The sequence below is a fragment of the Oryzias melastigma genome, linkage group LG1 (genome assembly GCF_002922805.2).
Source record: "Oryzias melastigma strain HK-1 linkage group LG1, ASM292280v2, whole genome shotgun sequence".
Classification (NCBI taxonomy): domain Eukaryota; kingdom Metazoa; phylum Chordata; class Actinopteri; order Beloniformes; family Adrianichthyidae; genus Oryzias; species Oryzias melastigma.
Window position 1 is genome coordinate 29,688,101 of NC_050512.1, and position 13,756 is coordinate 29,701,856.

Consider the following 13,756-nt stretch of genomic DNA (forward strand, 5'->3'; position numbering starts at 1 on the left):
AAAAAAAAAAAAAAAAAAAAAATGAGCGATATCAGAGCTCCACAGTCATACAGATGGCAGCTCAGACGAGGAAAATTAAGACATTAATAAATCAATTTGTCTACAACTGGATGCTTTAGAATTATAGCGCAGAGGCGAGACTTTGGCCAGTGGCAGTTTCAGCGTCGAAAAAACAAAACCACTGGTTTTTATTTGCTCCTAATCCAACACGATTTGAGTAAAGAAATTCCGTTTTAATCTTAAATTATTTTAAACATGTCTTCCATCATGAGAAAATGCCATAAGAACATGTCAAAAACATCAAAAACAAGATTTTCATTGGAGTGGGTCTTTAAAGTCCTGTTGATGCCATTAAATTGCTACCATTGACTGCTTATAAGAACTGGAGCGAGTGAGTCCCTTAATTTTCTTATTTTTTCCCCAAAATTGCTTTTTTTAGGAGTTCTTCCTCACTGAGAAGGAGGGTCTAAGGGCAGGGATGCCAGGTTAACTTAGTTAGTTAGTATAGTTTAGCAACCAGCTACTGTTTATATTTTATGACTGACTTTATGTCTTTACATTCACCGGTAAACTCACTGAGACGACTGCATTGTGATATTAAGCTACATAAATTAAAATTAACTGAACTGAATTAAACTGAGAACTATGGCATCCCTAGTTTCTATGGGAACAACTTTTACCAATCAGGGGTGAGCTTGTTTGAAGTCCACACCCCTGCCATTTGAAAGCAAGCAATCAATCAAACGTTCTGATGCAAGATCCTCTATGGAGGCATCTGATTGGTCAGTTTATCATGAAAAAAAAGGATTATAAAGAACATCCTAAAAAAAAGGTAGCAGAGCAAGGATGGTTAATATGATCAATAGAATGTAAAGAATATTTAGATATCTGTGGGAATTTGGCATTTTGGAGCCAGTGAGTAGTTCCTGTTTGGAATGCCTGGAGAGGAATCACTTAGTCCAGTTCTCATATACAACCAATTTATGTAAACCTTATTTTTTATGGATATCAAATGCAGATGAACACTTTGGGTTCACTAATGCAACTTTTTTCTTTAGTAGAAGTTTTACAAGCTCTTCTTCTGGAAAAATCTGCTGTTTATTCCTATTTTTCCTATGTGAGCCCATCCCAATGTCACAGCAGGTATTACAACACTTACACACACTACAGTATGCTAATAACCCAAACTCTCTTCCCAGATCCCAGATGCTGGCTGTCATGGCAACAGATTTCTGTCAGCCTCCAGCCGCTCGCAGCCACTTTGAGAGCCAGGAAGATGAGGCTGTGTGTGAGGAGGGCTTGGACCAAAACTCAGCCTCCTGTGAGCGTCCTCCTAAATCTAAATAGAAAGTAGAGGGTTTTAGCAGGCCTGCACTGCAGCCCCTAAACTGTCTCTGTGAAGGTTCCTAATAGGAGCTCCGCAGGGATCAACTGTTGAAAGAAATCCCTGTCCAGTTTAGCTTAACGGAAACTGGGTCAGAAGTTTACTTGCAGCAGCCTCTCTGTGCCCTCCTGATCTACTTTGAGGTACACTTAACGGCACTGTTAGGAAACAAAACCGTATATTTCTGAAATAAAAAATCAGTGATTTTAATCTGAAAAAAATAATTGAGGCATAAAAATAAGAGCTCTTGTTGGATTTCTGAGTCTGCTGGAAGCTTGGATGCCTGATTGTGATCCAAACTAACAGACTGCAGGTCATGATGGAACCTGATGTGACTGTGGATTCCGATCAAGGAGACAAATTGTCAACATTAAGGCTCTTCATGCTTCAGCTCCGTGAGGAAATGACTTTTTCTATACATGTGCTGTGAGCTCTGGAAGACTTCCACATACTGTCTGTCTCCCTTCACTGTCAGCAGTTATGTAACAGAGGAGAGGTCATGAGGACGTGACAGCCTATAGCATTCATTATATGAATAGATTATATAAATTAGAATGTTTTATTAACATCGTCAGATTGAAACACTGACGCATAAAATAAAGAAAAAACAATCCGAGAAACTGGAAGCAGTAAAGAAATTCATTCATCCATCTTCAGAATCCGCTGAATCTCTTTCGGGGTCACTCGATTACTGAAGTCAACCCAGAACCTGTCGGGTGAAGGCGGGGTTCACTCACAACAGGTGAAAAATCTGAAATTGGGCGACACACTCACATGCACACTTAAGCCTCGTTTCCACTGAGCGGTTTGTGTTCACGGAGCATGCGTGGTATAGAAAACTAGCGTGTCAGTGCGTCACTGCCGAGTTAAGCAACAACAATGGAGGTCATCCAGCAGGTGGTCTTTTTCTTGTTTTACTTTTTGTACATTGTGTATAACAGGAGTTTAATGTTGTTTGAAAGAAGATTGCGACAGCTAAGAAGAAGAGGAAAGAGAAAACAGAAACGCTAGCTTAGCGCTAGACTGGTGCTTTCTAATGTCGTCATCACTTTCTGCCAATCAGACGGTGGTAAGAGCGGCCGTCCCGTTCTGTTTTTCTATGGACCTACAATGGATGAGGTCGGGTCGGAACTTTTCAATGGGTCCTTCAACTAGGGCTGGGTATCGATTATAATTTCCACAAACGATTTGATTCACAAAAGCCTGAATCGATTCGATTCTGATTTTTTTCTATTTTTTAGATTCTACAATTCAATTCAATTTTGAGTTTACACATTTATACAGATTTGCTTTGAAATACATTAATAAGTTAAAACATATGACATGCTTGTTAAAATTTGTTCTGCCTCTCCTAGAGGATGTTTCAGTTAGGCCACTAGGTGGCGATCGCATTAGCATTACACCTTATTCCAGAAGAAGAAGAAAGTATGAGCAGAAAACGATGTTTTAGACCACAAATAGTTACTTTAAATAACATTTCCTTGAAAGAGTTTGGAAAGTTCATGCTTGTGAATTCATAAAGATGTTCATTTAGTCAGCAATGTATGTTTAGGTCAACCGAGCGTTAGCATTAGCCGTCCTATGGTTAAACTTTAGCATCAAGCTGGCAGACTTTAGCTTTAGGTGCTAAATCGATTTATATTTTTATGAATCGATTACTGATCTGTTAAGCTTAATTCGATTCAAATAGATTAATCGATTTTATGAACCCAGCCCTACTTTTAACAATGGAAACACTCAAAATACCGGATCGAATTGGACCGTACCGTACCGGACTGTTCAGTAAAAATGAGGCTTTTGGGGCATTTTAGAGATACCTATTTAGATTAACCTATAAAGCCTGTTTTTGGAAGGTGGGAGAAAACAAGTCTCTGATAAAACCCACACATGCACATAGAGAACATACAAACTCCACACAAAAAGCACCAGCCAGGATTCAAACCAGGACCTTCATACTGTCAGACAGCAGTGCTAAGCACTTTTCTTGTGAAAGAGCAGAAAAGAGACCAACACAAAACTAATAAAACAGTACAAATGAAACAAAACAAAAGGATGTGAAGAAGCAAGTGTCACTGCAATGTTTTTAACAGCGGTATCATGCACATTTTCTTTCTATTTTTTTTTTTTCTTTCTAGGAGCAAAACATCTTTTTTGAAGGGATCTGGATCCTTAACTCTGGGAAGTTTTTTTTTTGTCTGATGCTTTTCAGTACATATTTGTTGCTTGATCAGCCACGTAACAAAAAACTATAAAAAATTTAAGAGTTAAAAGGCAACAAAACTAAAGAAATCTTAAATCCTCTGAAGATGATCAACATCCAACATAATTCTTGTCCACACAGCTTGGAAATCTTGTGGTAAGCCTCGTTATTTATCACAGTAATGCTCCTTGGAAGTAAAAATAAGACATGAGAGAAGTACTGTATGCTTCAGAGAAATATCACAGTCTATGATGTTGAGTCGCTATTGTTCAGGCTTGAATGATCAGTGCAGTTGCCTCCAGCTTCCCGGCTCGATCCGGCTCTCTCCTGAGCGGCTGGATGTTTGCAAACAACAGCAGCAACAGGGAAGACTGAGACGCCAGCAGATATGGAGAGAATAACTCCACTGCATGACACAGCCTGTCAGCTTTCATCACATCACTAACGAGAAAGGCCGTCAGTTTGATACTATGAGTCTGGAGGTATCTATATTTAACAAATAAAATATAGAAGTAGAATTGATATGAGTCTAATCATAGTCATATAACCTGATTTAATTATTAGATTAGACATGTTTGTGTTATTGCTGATGTTTTTGTCTGTTTTCAATGTAAACTCTTTTCTTTCTCAAAAAGTCTTGCCTTTTTCCAGGCCACAGTTACTCCAAATGCCTGGATCAATACAAATTATATCTAAAGGAAGTTGACCTTTTATTAACAAATTGAAAATTAAATGAAACTAGAAAATGTACATTACCTGCGATAATGCTGGAGTAAATGCTTTCTGCTGAATGTAGTTGTGAAGATGCTTTGGCAATTTAAGAAATTGCTAAAACAATTTACATAGTACCAAAAACGTTAGCTTAACCCAAAACATACCCAAAAACATCAGTAGATGCCAAATTGTCCCAAAATGCTAACATGTTTGACGTTGCTAAAACATTAGCTTGACTCCAAATTAGCCCAAAAAAATCTCACTAGATGTCAAATCAACAAAAAAGCTACAAGTTGCTAATATATTAGCTAAACACCAAATTAGCCAAAAAAGCTAATAAATAGAAAAAATGAAAAATTTTTAAAAAACGTGAAACGTATGAATACCAAACATAGAAGCAAGAATGTACAGAAGGGGATGAACGTTTTGATACCAAAATTGCATAAGTAAAAAAGTGTAAAACAATTTAGAAAAATTTCCCGTTGACTTAACATTGACTGAAAAATCGCACAAATTGCGTAATATTTAAAATTGCAGAAAACTAATGAATACCTAAAGCACAAGCAGTAATGTCCTGAACATGCTGAACCTTTTGATACCAAGATTGCAGTAATTGCATAAAGTGTGATTTATTTAAAAAAAAACGTACAGAAAACGACGGAAATGAGCAGGAGAATCACTATGTGTGAATGCTGTAATAATATGTTTTCTTATTATGAGAGGTCAGATGCTTTTCATGAAGAAGGAGAGAAACGTTCAATAAAACACTCATCTGTTCATGTTTACATCAAAATTCTCAGCCTAGTTTTGTGGTACAGAATCCTGTCAGGACTGAAGACTCTAAAATATTAGAAGTTTTGTACATTTTCATAATTTTGACATTATTTAGTTCACAACAACCAGCGACTAGACCGCTACAGAAAATATAAATGTTTACAACTCCATGATTTTACTGTTTTGTATGAGGACTTTAACATTTGTTTTATCAAAAATTCATAAAAATATATTCAAAACATTCCGGTTTTATGACAAAGATCATAACTGGATTAAAATGATCATTAATATATGGACTAAAGTGAATCACAACATCTGTAGTATCTTTATTTTGTCTTTAAGAGAAATTCAGTTGTGAACTGATGCTTTTAATTAAACTTTTTACATGAAATGAAACCTGTTGTTAAAGTTTTGTAAAATTTTAAACTCTTATTTATAAATGTTTTGTAAACAATAAACGATAAAGAAAGAAAAGGAAAATAAAACAAAAGTTAAATTATTTTAGTGTATTAAATTGGCCATACCATGAAAAACAACTTTTTGAGCTTTTAAGTATTTATATCAATTATATAATATGTAGATTTATATAATAATATTGTATAATAAGTATACAGTATAATATGTATATTTTATTTTATCCTTCCTCACTTATTCTGATTGTACCTGTGCTGTTGCATATTGCAATTTCCCAATTGTGGGACAAATAAAGTTTTTCTTAATCTGAATCTTATTCGTTCATTCCTCACTATAAACAACCCCAAAACGTCTACCCACAAAATCGAGCAGGTCCTTATGTGCTTCAATGCAAAATGAACCCATTTGTCATCACCTGTATGGGGACAAACGCCCAGGCTACACAGTATTTACTTCAATATTTTTTTGGGTTTTTTTTGTGAGTGACACGCTAACAAGGCCGGCTCTAGGATGACGCTCAAGGAGCGAAAGGCGGAGCCTCGGAGATTGAGTCGTTTTACTTCCGGGTATAAAAAGAGTTTGCAAAAATAATTTATAACTCATAAATAATTTATTTTATAGTGTTCAAAAGATAATATATGATCATATAAATGGATACAGTGTACTCTGAAAAACTTAAGAACCTCTTTAAACTCGTAAAGATACAAAAGACACAAAAGAATTTTATATTTTCTTAAAAATTCTGCAGATCAAGAGTCGTTTAAATTATGTACTTAATAAAGAAGAAAATGATTTGATAAAAGCAAACTTACATCCGATCATCATCATGGCCACAGCAAAGATCTTCTCCCCATCCGTGTTTGGTGCAATGTTCCCAAAGCCAATGCTTGTCAGACTGGTCATGGTGAAGTACAGCGAGGTGATGTAGACCGAGTCTTTGCTGGGCCCGCCCTCCCAGCGTCCGGAGGAGTTGAGTCTGTACGGTCTCCCCACCGTCTCCCCCAGCAGGTACAACCAGCTGTCCATCCTCACGCTGTTGGTCTCCTCGTCGATCACTTCATAGTCTCCGATGCTGTACCAGATACATGCCAGCCAGTGGGCCGCCAGGCCAAACACGCAGACCAGTAGGACCAGCACGGCAGCGCCGTACTCTATGTAGTGGTCTAGCTTCCGAGCGACCCGGCCCAAACGCAGCAGACGGACCACTTTGAGGGAACTGAAGAGGCTGCTGATTCCCTGAGGAGGAAACAAGAAGAATCATAGAATACATGTACCTAATGTCACTTATTTACACTAATGTTATTAACAAAAGAGTAAAGATGTAAGGATTTACACTTACACAAATAAATTTAAAGAAAAATATTATTAAAAATCTCCAGCAGCTAAAAGACTTAAATGTTCCACTTCTTTTAAAATGTGTGGTGCAGATCAACATAGCCTGACAGTGAGGCATGTTAGGTGACAGTCTGTCGAGAGCAAAGACATCGGTGGGCCCTACATTAATGTTATTGAAATCTGCATGGATACACTCGGAATGAAAGATGCGACGAGTCTGAAACATGAAGGGAGTTTATGAAACATTTATTCAACAGCTGCCAGTTAGAGAAAGGCATCTTGGCTAATGCATCACTTTAGAGTCTCTTCTGTCTCAACATTTATCTCAGCAGGTCTGCAGGTCACCAACAGCTACTTCATTCATAAAAACACCCCAAAAACCATATTTTAGGGATGGCCGGTAGAGAAAAATCCAGGAGCAGGAAGCACTTGAACAAGCGCAGAACCCTCAAGGATCTGATATTAAAACTTCCAACAGTGTCAGAGAAAATGGACAAATAACAAAGAATAACACTAGAAAGAACTCTAGAATGTACAGAAGACGCTCCCATGAGGAGGACAGGACAGAACACTCCTAAAATAAAGAATCCTAGTGGGATAAATTCAGTGAAGTTCTAGCAAAAATGTTCAGATCATTAACATTGTAAACATTGTTCTGCTTCTCCTGGAGGACGTTTCAGTTTGGCCACTAGGTGGCGATCATGCTATAGCATTACACCTTATCCCAGAAGAAGAAGACAAAAAAATGGCGATTTAGACCACAAATGGTTATTTTTGTAAAAATTAATTAAAAGAGTTTGGAAAATGAATTCCTGTGAGTTCATTTAGTCAGTAATGAGTGTTTAGGTCGACCGTTAGCATTAGCCGTCCTATTGGAAATTCCATTAAACGTTAGTATCAAGCTTGCGGACTTTAGCTTAATGTGCTAAATTTTTTGAGTTGATAATTGATCTGTTAAGCTTAACTCAATTGAAACGATTGATTAATTTTATCAACCCTGCCCTGGTGGATAGGGGCTGGCTGTGGGTGAAAAATGGGAAAACCTGTAATGCCTGGTTCACACCGGAAGCTCTGCAGAACTGGTGTGAACCTATGGTGTAGTTCACACCAGAGGCGAAGCGCCACGGCCGGCTCGTTTTCGGCGCCTGTTCTATTTTTTGCAAGAATTGTTAGTGATCCACGTCAATTGATGCACTTTGTTTATATGAACAACTTAAGTATTTTTTTATGTTTAAGAATATTCACGAGATCAAAAGATGTTACTTGTGTTTTGTTGTTATAAACAGGCCTCAATGGGCACATTTTCAATACGATATGTTTGTGTTTTAAAGTACTTTATATATGTTTTATTAAAAATATATGTTCTATAACATTTCAAAAATACGATTTTTGGTTTAATCTAGTTAATTTCCTTTTTTTCCCCTTTTACTGATCAAAAAAATGATCCGAACCCTGACTTTAAAACCTTTACACGATCCGAACCGTGAGTTGAGTGATCTGTTATACCTCTGATATCTGTTATTTGGAGTTCTCCAAACACAGGTACAATGCAAAACATGCAGAGAACTAAAAAATATTTAAATAAAACTATTACAGTGAAATGGAAATGTACTGGTATTTTTGTTTTGCTATTTGTCCATTTATCCCAAGTCATACCATCAACACAGATATTGCAGATTTTTCTCATATCAGGCCTAGAATTTTGGATGTTTCTGAACAACAAAAGGACACCTCTTTTTCAGGATGGAAAATGACAAAACATCAAGATTTCTGAAAACTTTTTTTTTCTTTTTTTGCACTTCAAATTCAAAACTAACAGAAAGTGAAAAAATATATATTTCATTTCGTAAATTAACATCTAAGTCATCTTGCCCTGGCGAGGGGGTAAAATCACAAAAACAGCAATCTAAAAAAAGTTCAAAGATCTCTATTAGAAAATGCATTAAATAGAAGTGTTTCTTCTTTTATTATGCAAAGAAAATGTCACATTTCTTCATGTCCTGGAGCTTTCCTTTCATGCAGCCAAACGCTGTCAGATAAAGCGCTGTCTTGGCAGACCTGTGTGTTCAGAGCTGTTTTTAGCAGCTTACGTTTAAACTATTTTTCTCTCATACATTCTGAATAAATCATTGTAATGTTATGGCAGCTTGACAGAGCATTACTGTAGTCAACCCAAAAAGTATGTGTTTATTTATTTGCAAGTTTGCAGATCCCAAGTTGTTTTTTTTTTTTTTTTTTTCTAGTGACCTTTCTCCGTGACTGTGGGAAGTAATTACATGCTGTTAAAGTCAAGAAATAAATGTAAAGTAGTCCACTCCATCATCCTGATTAGACTCACAGCATCTACGCCCTGCAGTCACAGCCCATCTTCTTTAATTTCACACCTCAGCAAGATGGACTGTGATTGCTGCTGCTGGTAACATGACTGCACACAACTGGACACGCCACCATTTCTGCCATACAGCACTGACGTCCCCTTTTTCACAAAACACACCAGGAAAAAATGACCTTTTCTTCTACGCCGGAGCTTTGTAGCATAAAAAGCTGCAGAGCAAAGATTTCTAAGGCCTCTAAATGGAATCATCCATCAAAGTCAAACATAAAAGAAAAATCTGGAACTTCTTTAAAACCATTTCAGAATGAAGAGTTGTTTTTTTAATTCTGAGCTGTCATAGCAAAATTTAAATTTTGAAACTTGTCCTTTAAGTAGAATCTATTTTTGCATGTAAAAGACTAAACATTTTCCCCAAATTACCAATAAAAGCCTTCTAATATATATATATATATTTATTCTCAAACAAACATTTCCAGCAAACTTTGATTCTGTAATTGTTGCATTTTATGCAATAAACAACAGAAATAAAAAATAAAAAAGGATGTTTTAACAGCCTTGTGTCCAGACATAAGTCAGGTGTTTTATTAGCAGCACAGCATGATCGCTTCACTGCACTAAACAGCTGCCCAGAGCCGGCATTAAAATTCACTGTGAGTGATCCAATCAGGAGAGGACAGAATCAATGCAGATGTGAAAGCACTCCGGACACATTAGATGCATTTCAACCAGCAGCTTTCAGCTCAGGCATATCTTTATTTCCTTCATTTTCAACTCTCAACTTCATTTCCACTTTGCATAAACTATGAGGGATTTCCTGGATTGCTTTAAGCATTCTTCTGTCATTTCTCATTTTATTCTTATTGGTTTCGCACATTTTTTTAAGCTTAATACTGTTTCTAGATGAAAAAACTTGGACAAAAAATTTAAAATGGAAATGGATGATGTGGTATTGGTAGATAAGTGCAAAAGTAAGACATTTATTGGCATCGGCAGGTATGAATATTTCTGTCCTCCTAATAAATTTCTGTTTTATGATGTTGAACACATGAACATGGCTGTAAAGCCTTCAAAACCACGGCCAAGTGGACACACTGTCAGTTTTTTTCATGTCTCTTCACTCCATAAATACAGACTGTCTCCTTCACTATCACTGCTTTTACAGACCACAGGAAGCCGACTTGTATTCCCAGCATTCACTCATAGTTCCTGGAGTTATATAGAGTTCTGCCTCCCTGACAATAATTGCATTTCTGCAGAGCATGCACAGCTTTAGAAAAAAAATGGTTTCTACAAGAGTTACTGAAGCAACAAAACCTAAAAAAAAAAAAATTGCAGGACCAGAAAGTAAAAAGTTAAGTAGGGAAATGTTCTTAGTTAATTTCAGTCAATAGGCAATTCTTTGTATGAACTGAAGTGAACTTTGTGTCTCCACTTCCTTTGGTAAATCCCATTTTCATATTCACACCACTCATCAGCCAAATATTTTAGTAAATAAACTGCAAGTCAACAATAAAAGAGATTGTTGTGCTTTCATATGCAGCTGATTTTATGTATGACAGCCTTCTTGGTAAACCTTTTATGAAGCCAATAGAACAATGAACAACTGTAGAGAACACTAATTCAACTCTTTTTAACCATAATATATTGTATTACAGCTTAAATATATATCCAGTTAATAGGAAGTTTGTTTATCTTGCTTTTCTTTTGACCTTTAAAAGTTATCTGGCAATCTTTCTTTTCTGGTTCATGTTATTTAAGGAAATCTCTTTTTTTTTTTTACCAAAATTAATATCCCAATGCACAATTTACTAACAATGTTCATCATTTTGCTGAGTAGAAGTGAGAAATAAATAATTCACTCATTTATTCTGCGTCACGCTCGTAACAGAAATCCCTTCAGGCAACGCTGACGTCTCTGCCATCAAAGTTTTACTATTAAAATGGTGCCGCTGTCAGCAGTCAAGCTTCAGCTCTTGTAGCACTAAAGCTGACCTGACGTCAGTGAAAACTATTTTCTATAGTTGTACTATAGTATAGAAAATCGTACACATTTTTCCAACTGCAGGTTTACTTTAAAGCAATAGACATTCTCTTTATTCAAATGCTGCTAATTCAATTTCTTGTTTGGATATATTTTTATAGCGTTTTATTGGTCTTTGAAAATAAAAATAAGTTAATACGTTTTTGAAGTTATGTGCCTCAATATATTAGTGAAATAGTGGTATTGTTAATATCATACAGAGTTACATGGATTCTCTAAAGGAGAAGTTCTAACAAAAATGTTCAGATCTAACATAAACATTGTTCTGCTTCTCCTGGAGGACGTTTCAGTTTGGCCACTAGGTGGAGTTCACGCTATAGCATTGCACCTTATTCCAGAAGAAGAAGAAAGTATGAGCAAAAATGGCAACAAAAAAAAACAGTGGCTTAAACCACAAATGGTTACTTATTTTTTTTTTCTTTCAAAGAGTTTGGAAAGTTCATGCCTGTGAGTAAATAAAGATGCTCATTTATTCAGAAATGTATCTTTAAGTCGACCAAGCGTTAGCATTAGCCGTCCTACAGGAAATCCCATTAAACATTAGCATCAAGCTAGCAGACTTTAGCTTTTTGTGCTAAATTGATCTATATTTTTATGAATCAATTATTGCTCTATGAAGCTTAAATAGATTCAAATCGATTCGTCGATTTTATCAACTCTTGCCTCTTTAAACAGATGTGATCAAATGAAAAGTTCCCTCACCTCGTCAACATTCTCAAAGGCATTAATGACATCGTAAGGCAGACAGGACAGCAGGTCGATGACGAACCAGGTCTTCACGTAGTTCATGCGGATGAGCTTTGGATCTGAGATGACTTCGCCGGCTGGACCAACGAAGGTGGTGTGGAAGTTGAGAACGATGTCCACGAGGAAAATGACGTCCACAATGCTGTCCACCACCAGCCAGGTGACATTGTTCTGCTTGGTCTTGAAGGAGACGTTGTAGGGCACCATGATGGCGGTGTAGAAGGTGAGGATGAGGATGACCCAATCCCAGGTGGTCTTGAAGAGGCAATAGTGCAGAATGATGTGCGGTGGCGTCTTTGGAGTTTCTTGTTTGTACTGAGGCAAAATGTCTGAACCCAGCTGGAGAACCTGAAAAACACAGAACAAGCTTTGATTAGACTTCAGAAAAATATTAAGGAGTACTTTCTTTTCGTTAAAGCCTTAGTCACAACTGTCCTTCCGGATGGATACGGGCTGTGTGCTGGCAAAAAATGGGCAAACCAGGAGGTAGCCCGAATGAAATTTTAAGATTGTAGACCGCTTGTATAGAGTACAGAGTCAGTACTCACACCTTACTAATGACTGGAGTGGTGTGTACGACAATATCACAAGTTTGTGTACTACGGGTCTAACGGATCACGGATAATCTTTGGTCAATATGGATCACAAGCCACAGTTCAACACAGGCATGTACCGCGGACCACCCTACTCCTCGCGTACACATCGCGCTCTCATAATTTAAATCAATGCTTCGTAACAGGGACTGAAGTATGGCAAGCAAAAGGTATCATAAATCACCAGAAATAGCGGGCACGGCAGCACCATGTTTTACAAACAACAATTATAATTTTAAATATTGAATTGTTCTCACAGTTAGTTTCAATAAAACTAATATTACAAAAATATTATGTTAAGTTTAAATGTAACTTTTTTTATTTATGGACATTTATGGACGAGAAAATTTGTATTTTTAGGAGTAATCTAGACAAATGTGGTATTTTTAACACTATTATAAAGGCATTCTTTTCTCTCAGTTTTTATAGATTTGATCTCAAGACATGTAAATGTAATCAGAAACTACATGTTTTAGTATTTTTTTTGTGTTCAAAGTTTAAAGATGTTTTTTTTTTTAACAAATAGGCCTCAATGAGCAAACATTTTGATGTTTTACACACACACACACACATATATATATATATATATATATATATATATATATATGTATATGTATATGTATATGTGTGTATAAGTAAAAAAAATGCGACTTGTCCAGAGCGACTTATATAAAATACAGAACATATAAAACCCAATAAGGGACATTATTTTATTTCTAACAATTGCAAAGCAGCTCAGGTGCCTCCATTATTAACATTGATTTAAAGGATTAAATAAAAAGCTGTGCAGAGTTGCTTCAGAACATAATTGCCTGTTTTTCTTCTGGACATTTGGTAAAATGATTTTTTTAGGGGAAAAGGAGGATAAAATGTGAGGAATGGCAGCTAAAACTGTTGGATTGTATTGAGCACAACGAAACATATGAATAAAAATGAACAAAATACAAAACACTGCTTGGCTTGTTGAGCATAACTTTACTTTTCTAGCGAGCTCAAGTGGAAACGGTCTGGTCCTTTTTTTACTCCACAAACTCCGATCAACAGAGCTGCTTTTTGTACCAACCGCAGGCAAAAAATGTAAGATATGCTTCCTATCCAGAAGTAACACATGCTGGATGTACCAGCACAATGTCTGTGCCAAGTGGAATAAATCTGTCAGCAGAGATAATTTCAAATAATCTGCTCCTTGGATTTGAAAATAAAGGGAATGCATATCACT

General features: G+C 36.4%; 1 protein-coding gene across 1 annotated transcript in view; it reads right to left on the reverse strand.

Moving 5' to 3' along the window:
• The window catches only part of kcnh1b (potassium voltage-gated channel, subfamily H (eag-related), member 1b), a 54,713-nt gene that overhangs the window by 29,171 nt on the left and 11,786 nt on the right, over positions 1-13,756 (reverse strand). The window contains exons 6-7 of the mRNA XM_024290035.2: positions 11,900-12,292; positions 6,299-6,722 (exon numbers count right to left, since the gene is read on the reverse strand). Of these exons, the coding sequence (XP_024145803.1) occupies positions 6,299-6,722; positions 11,900-12,292 (817 nt within the window). The remainder of the gene's footprint in view (positions 1-6,298; positions 6,723-11,899; positions 12,293-13,756) is intronic.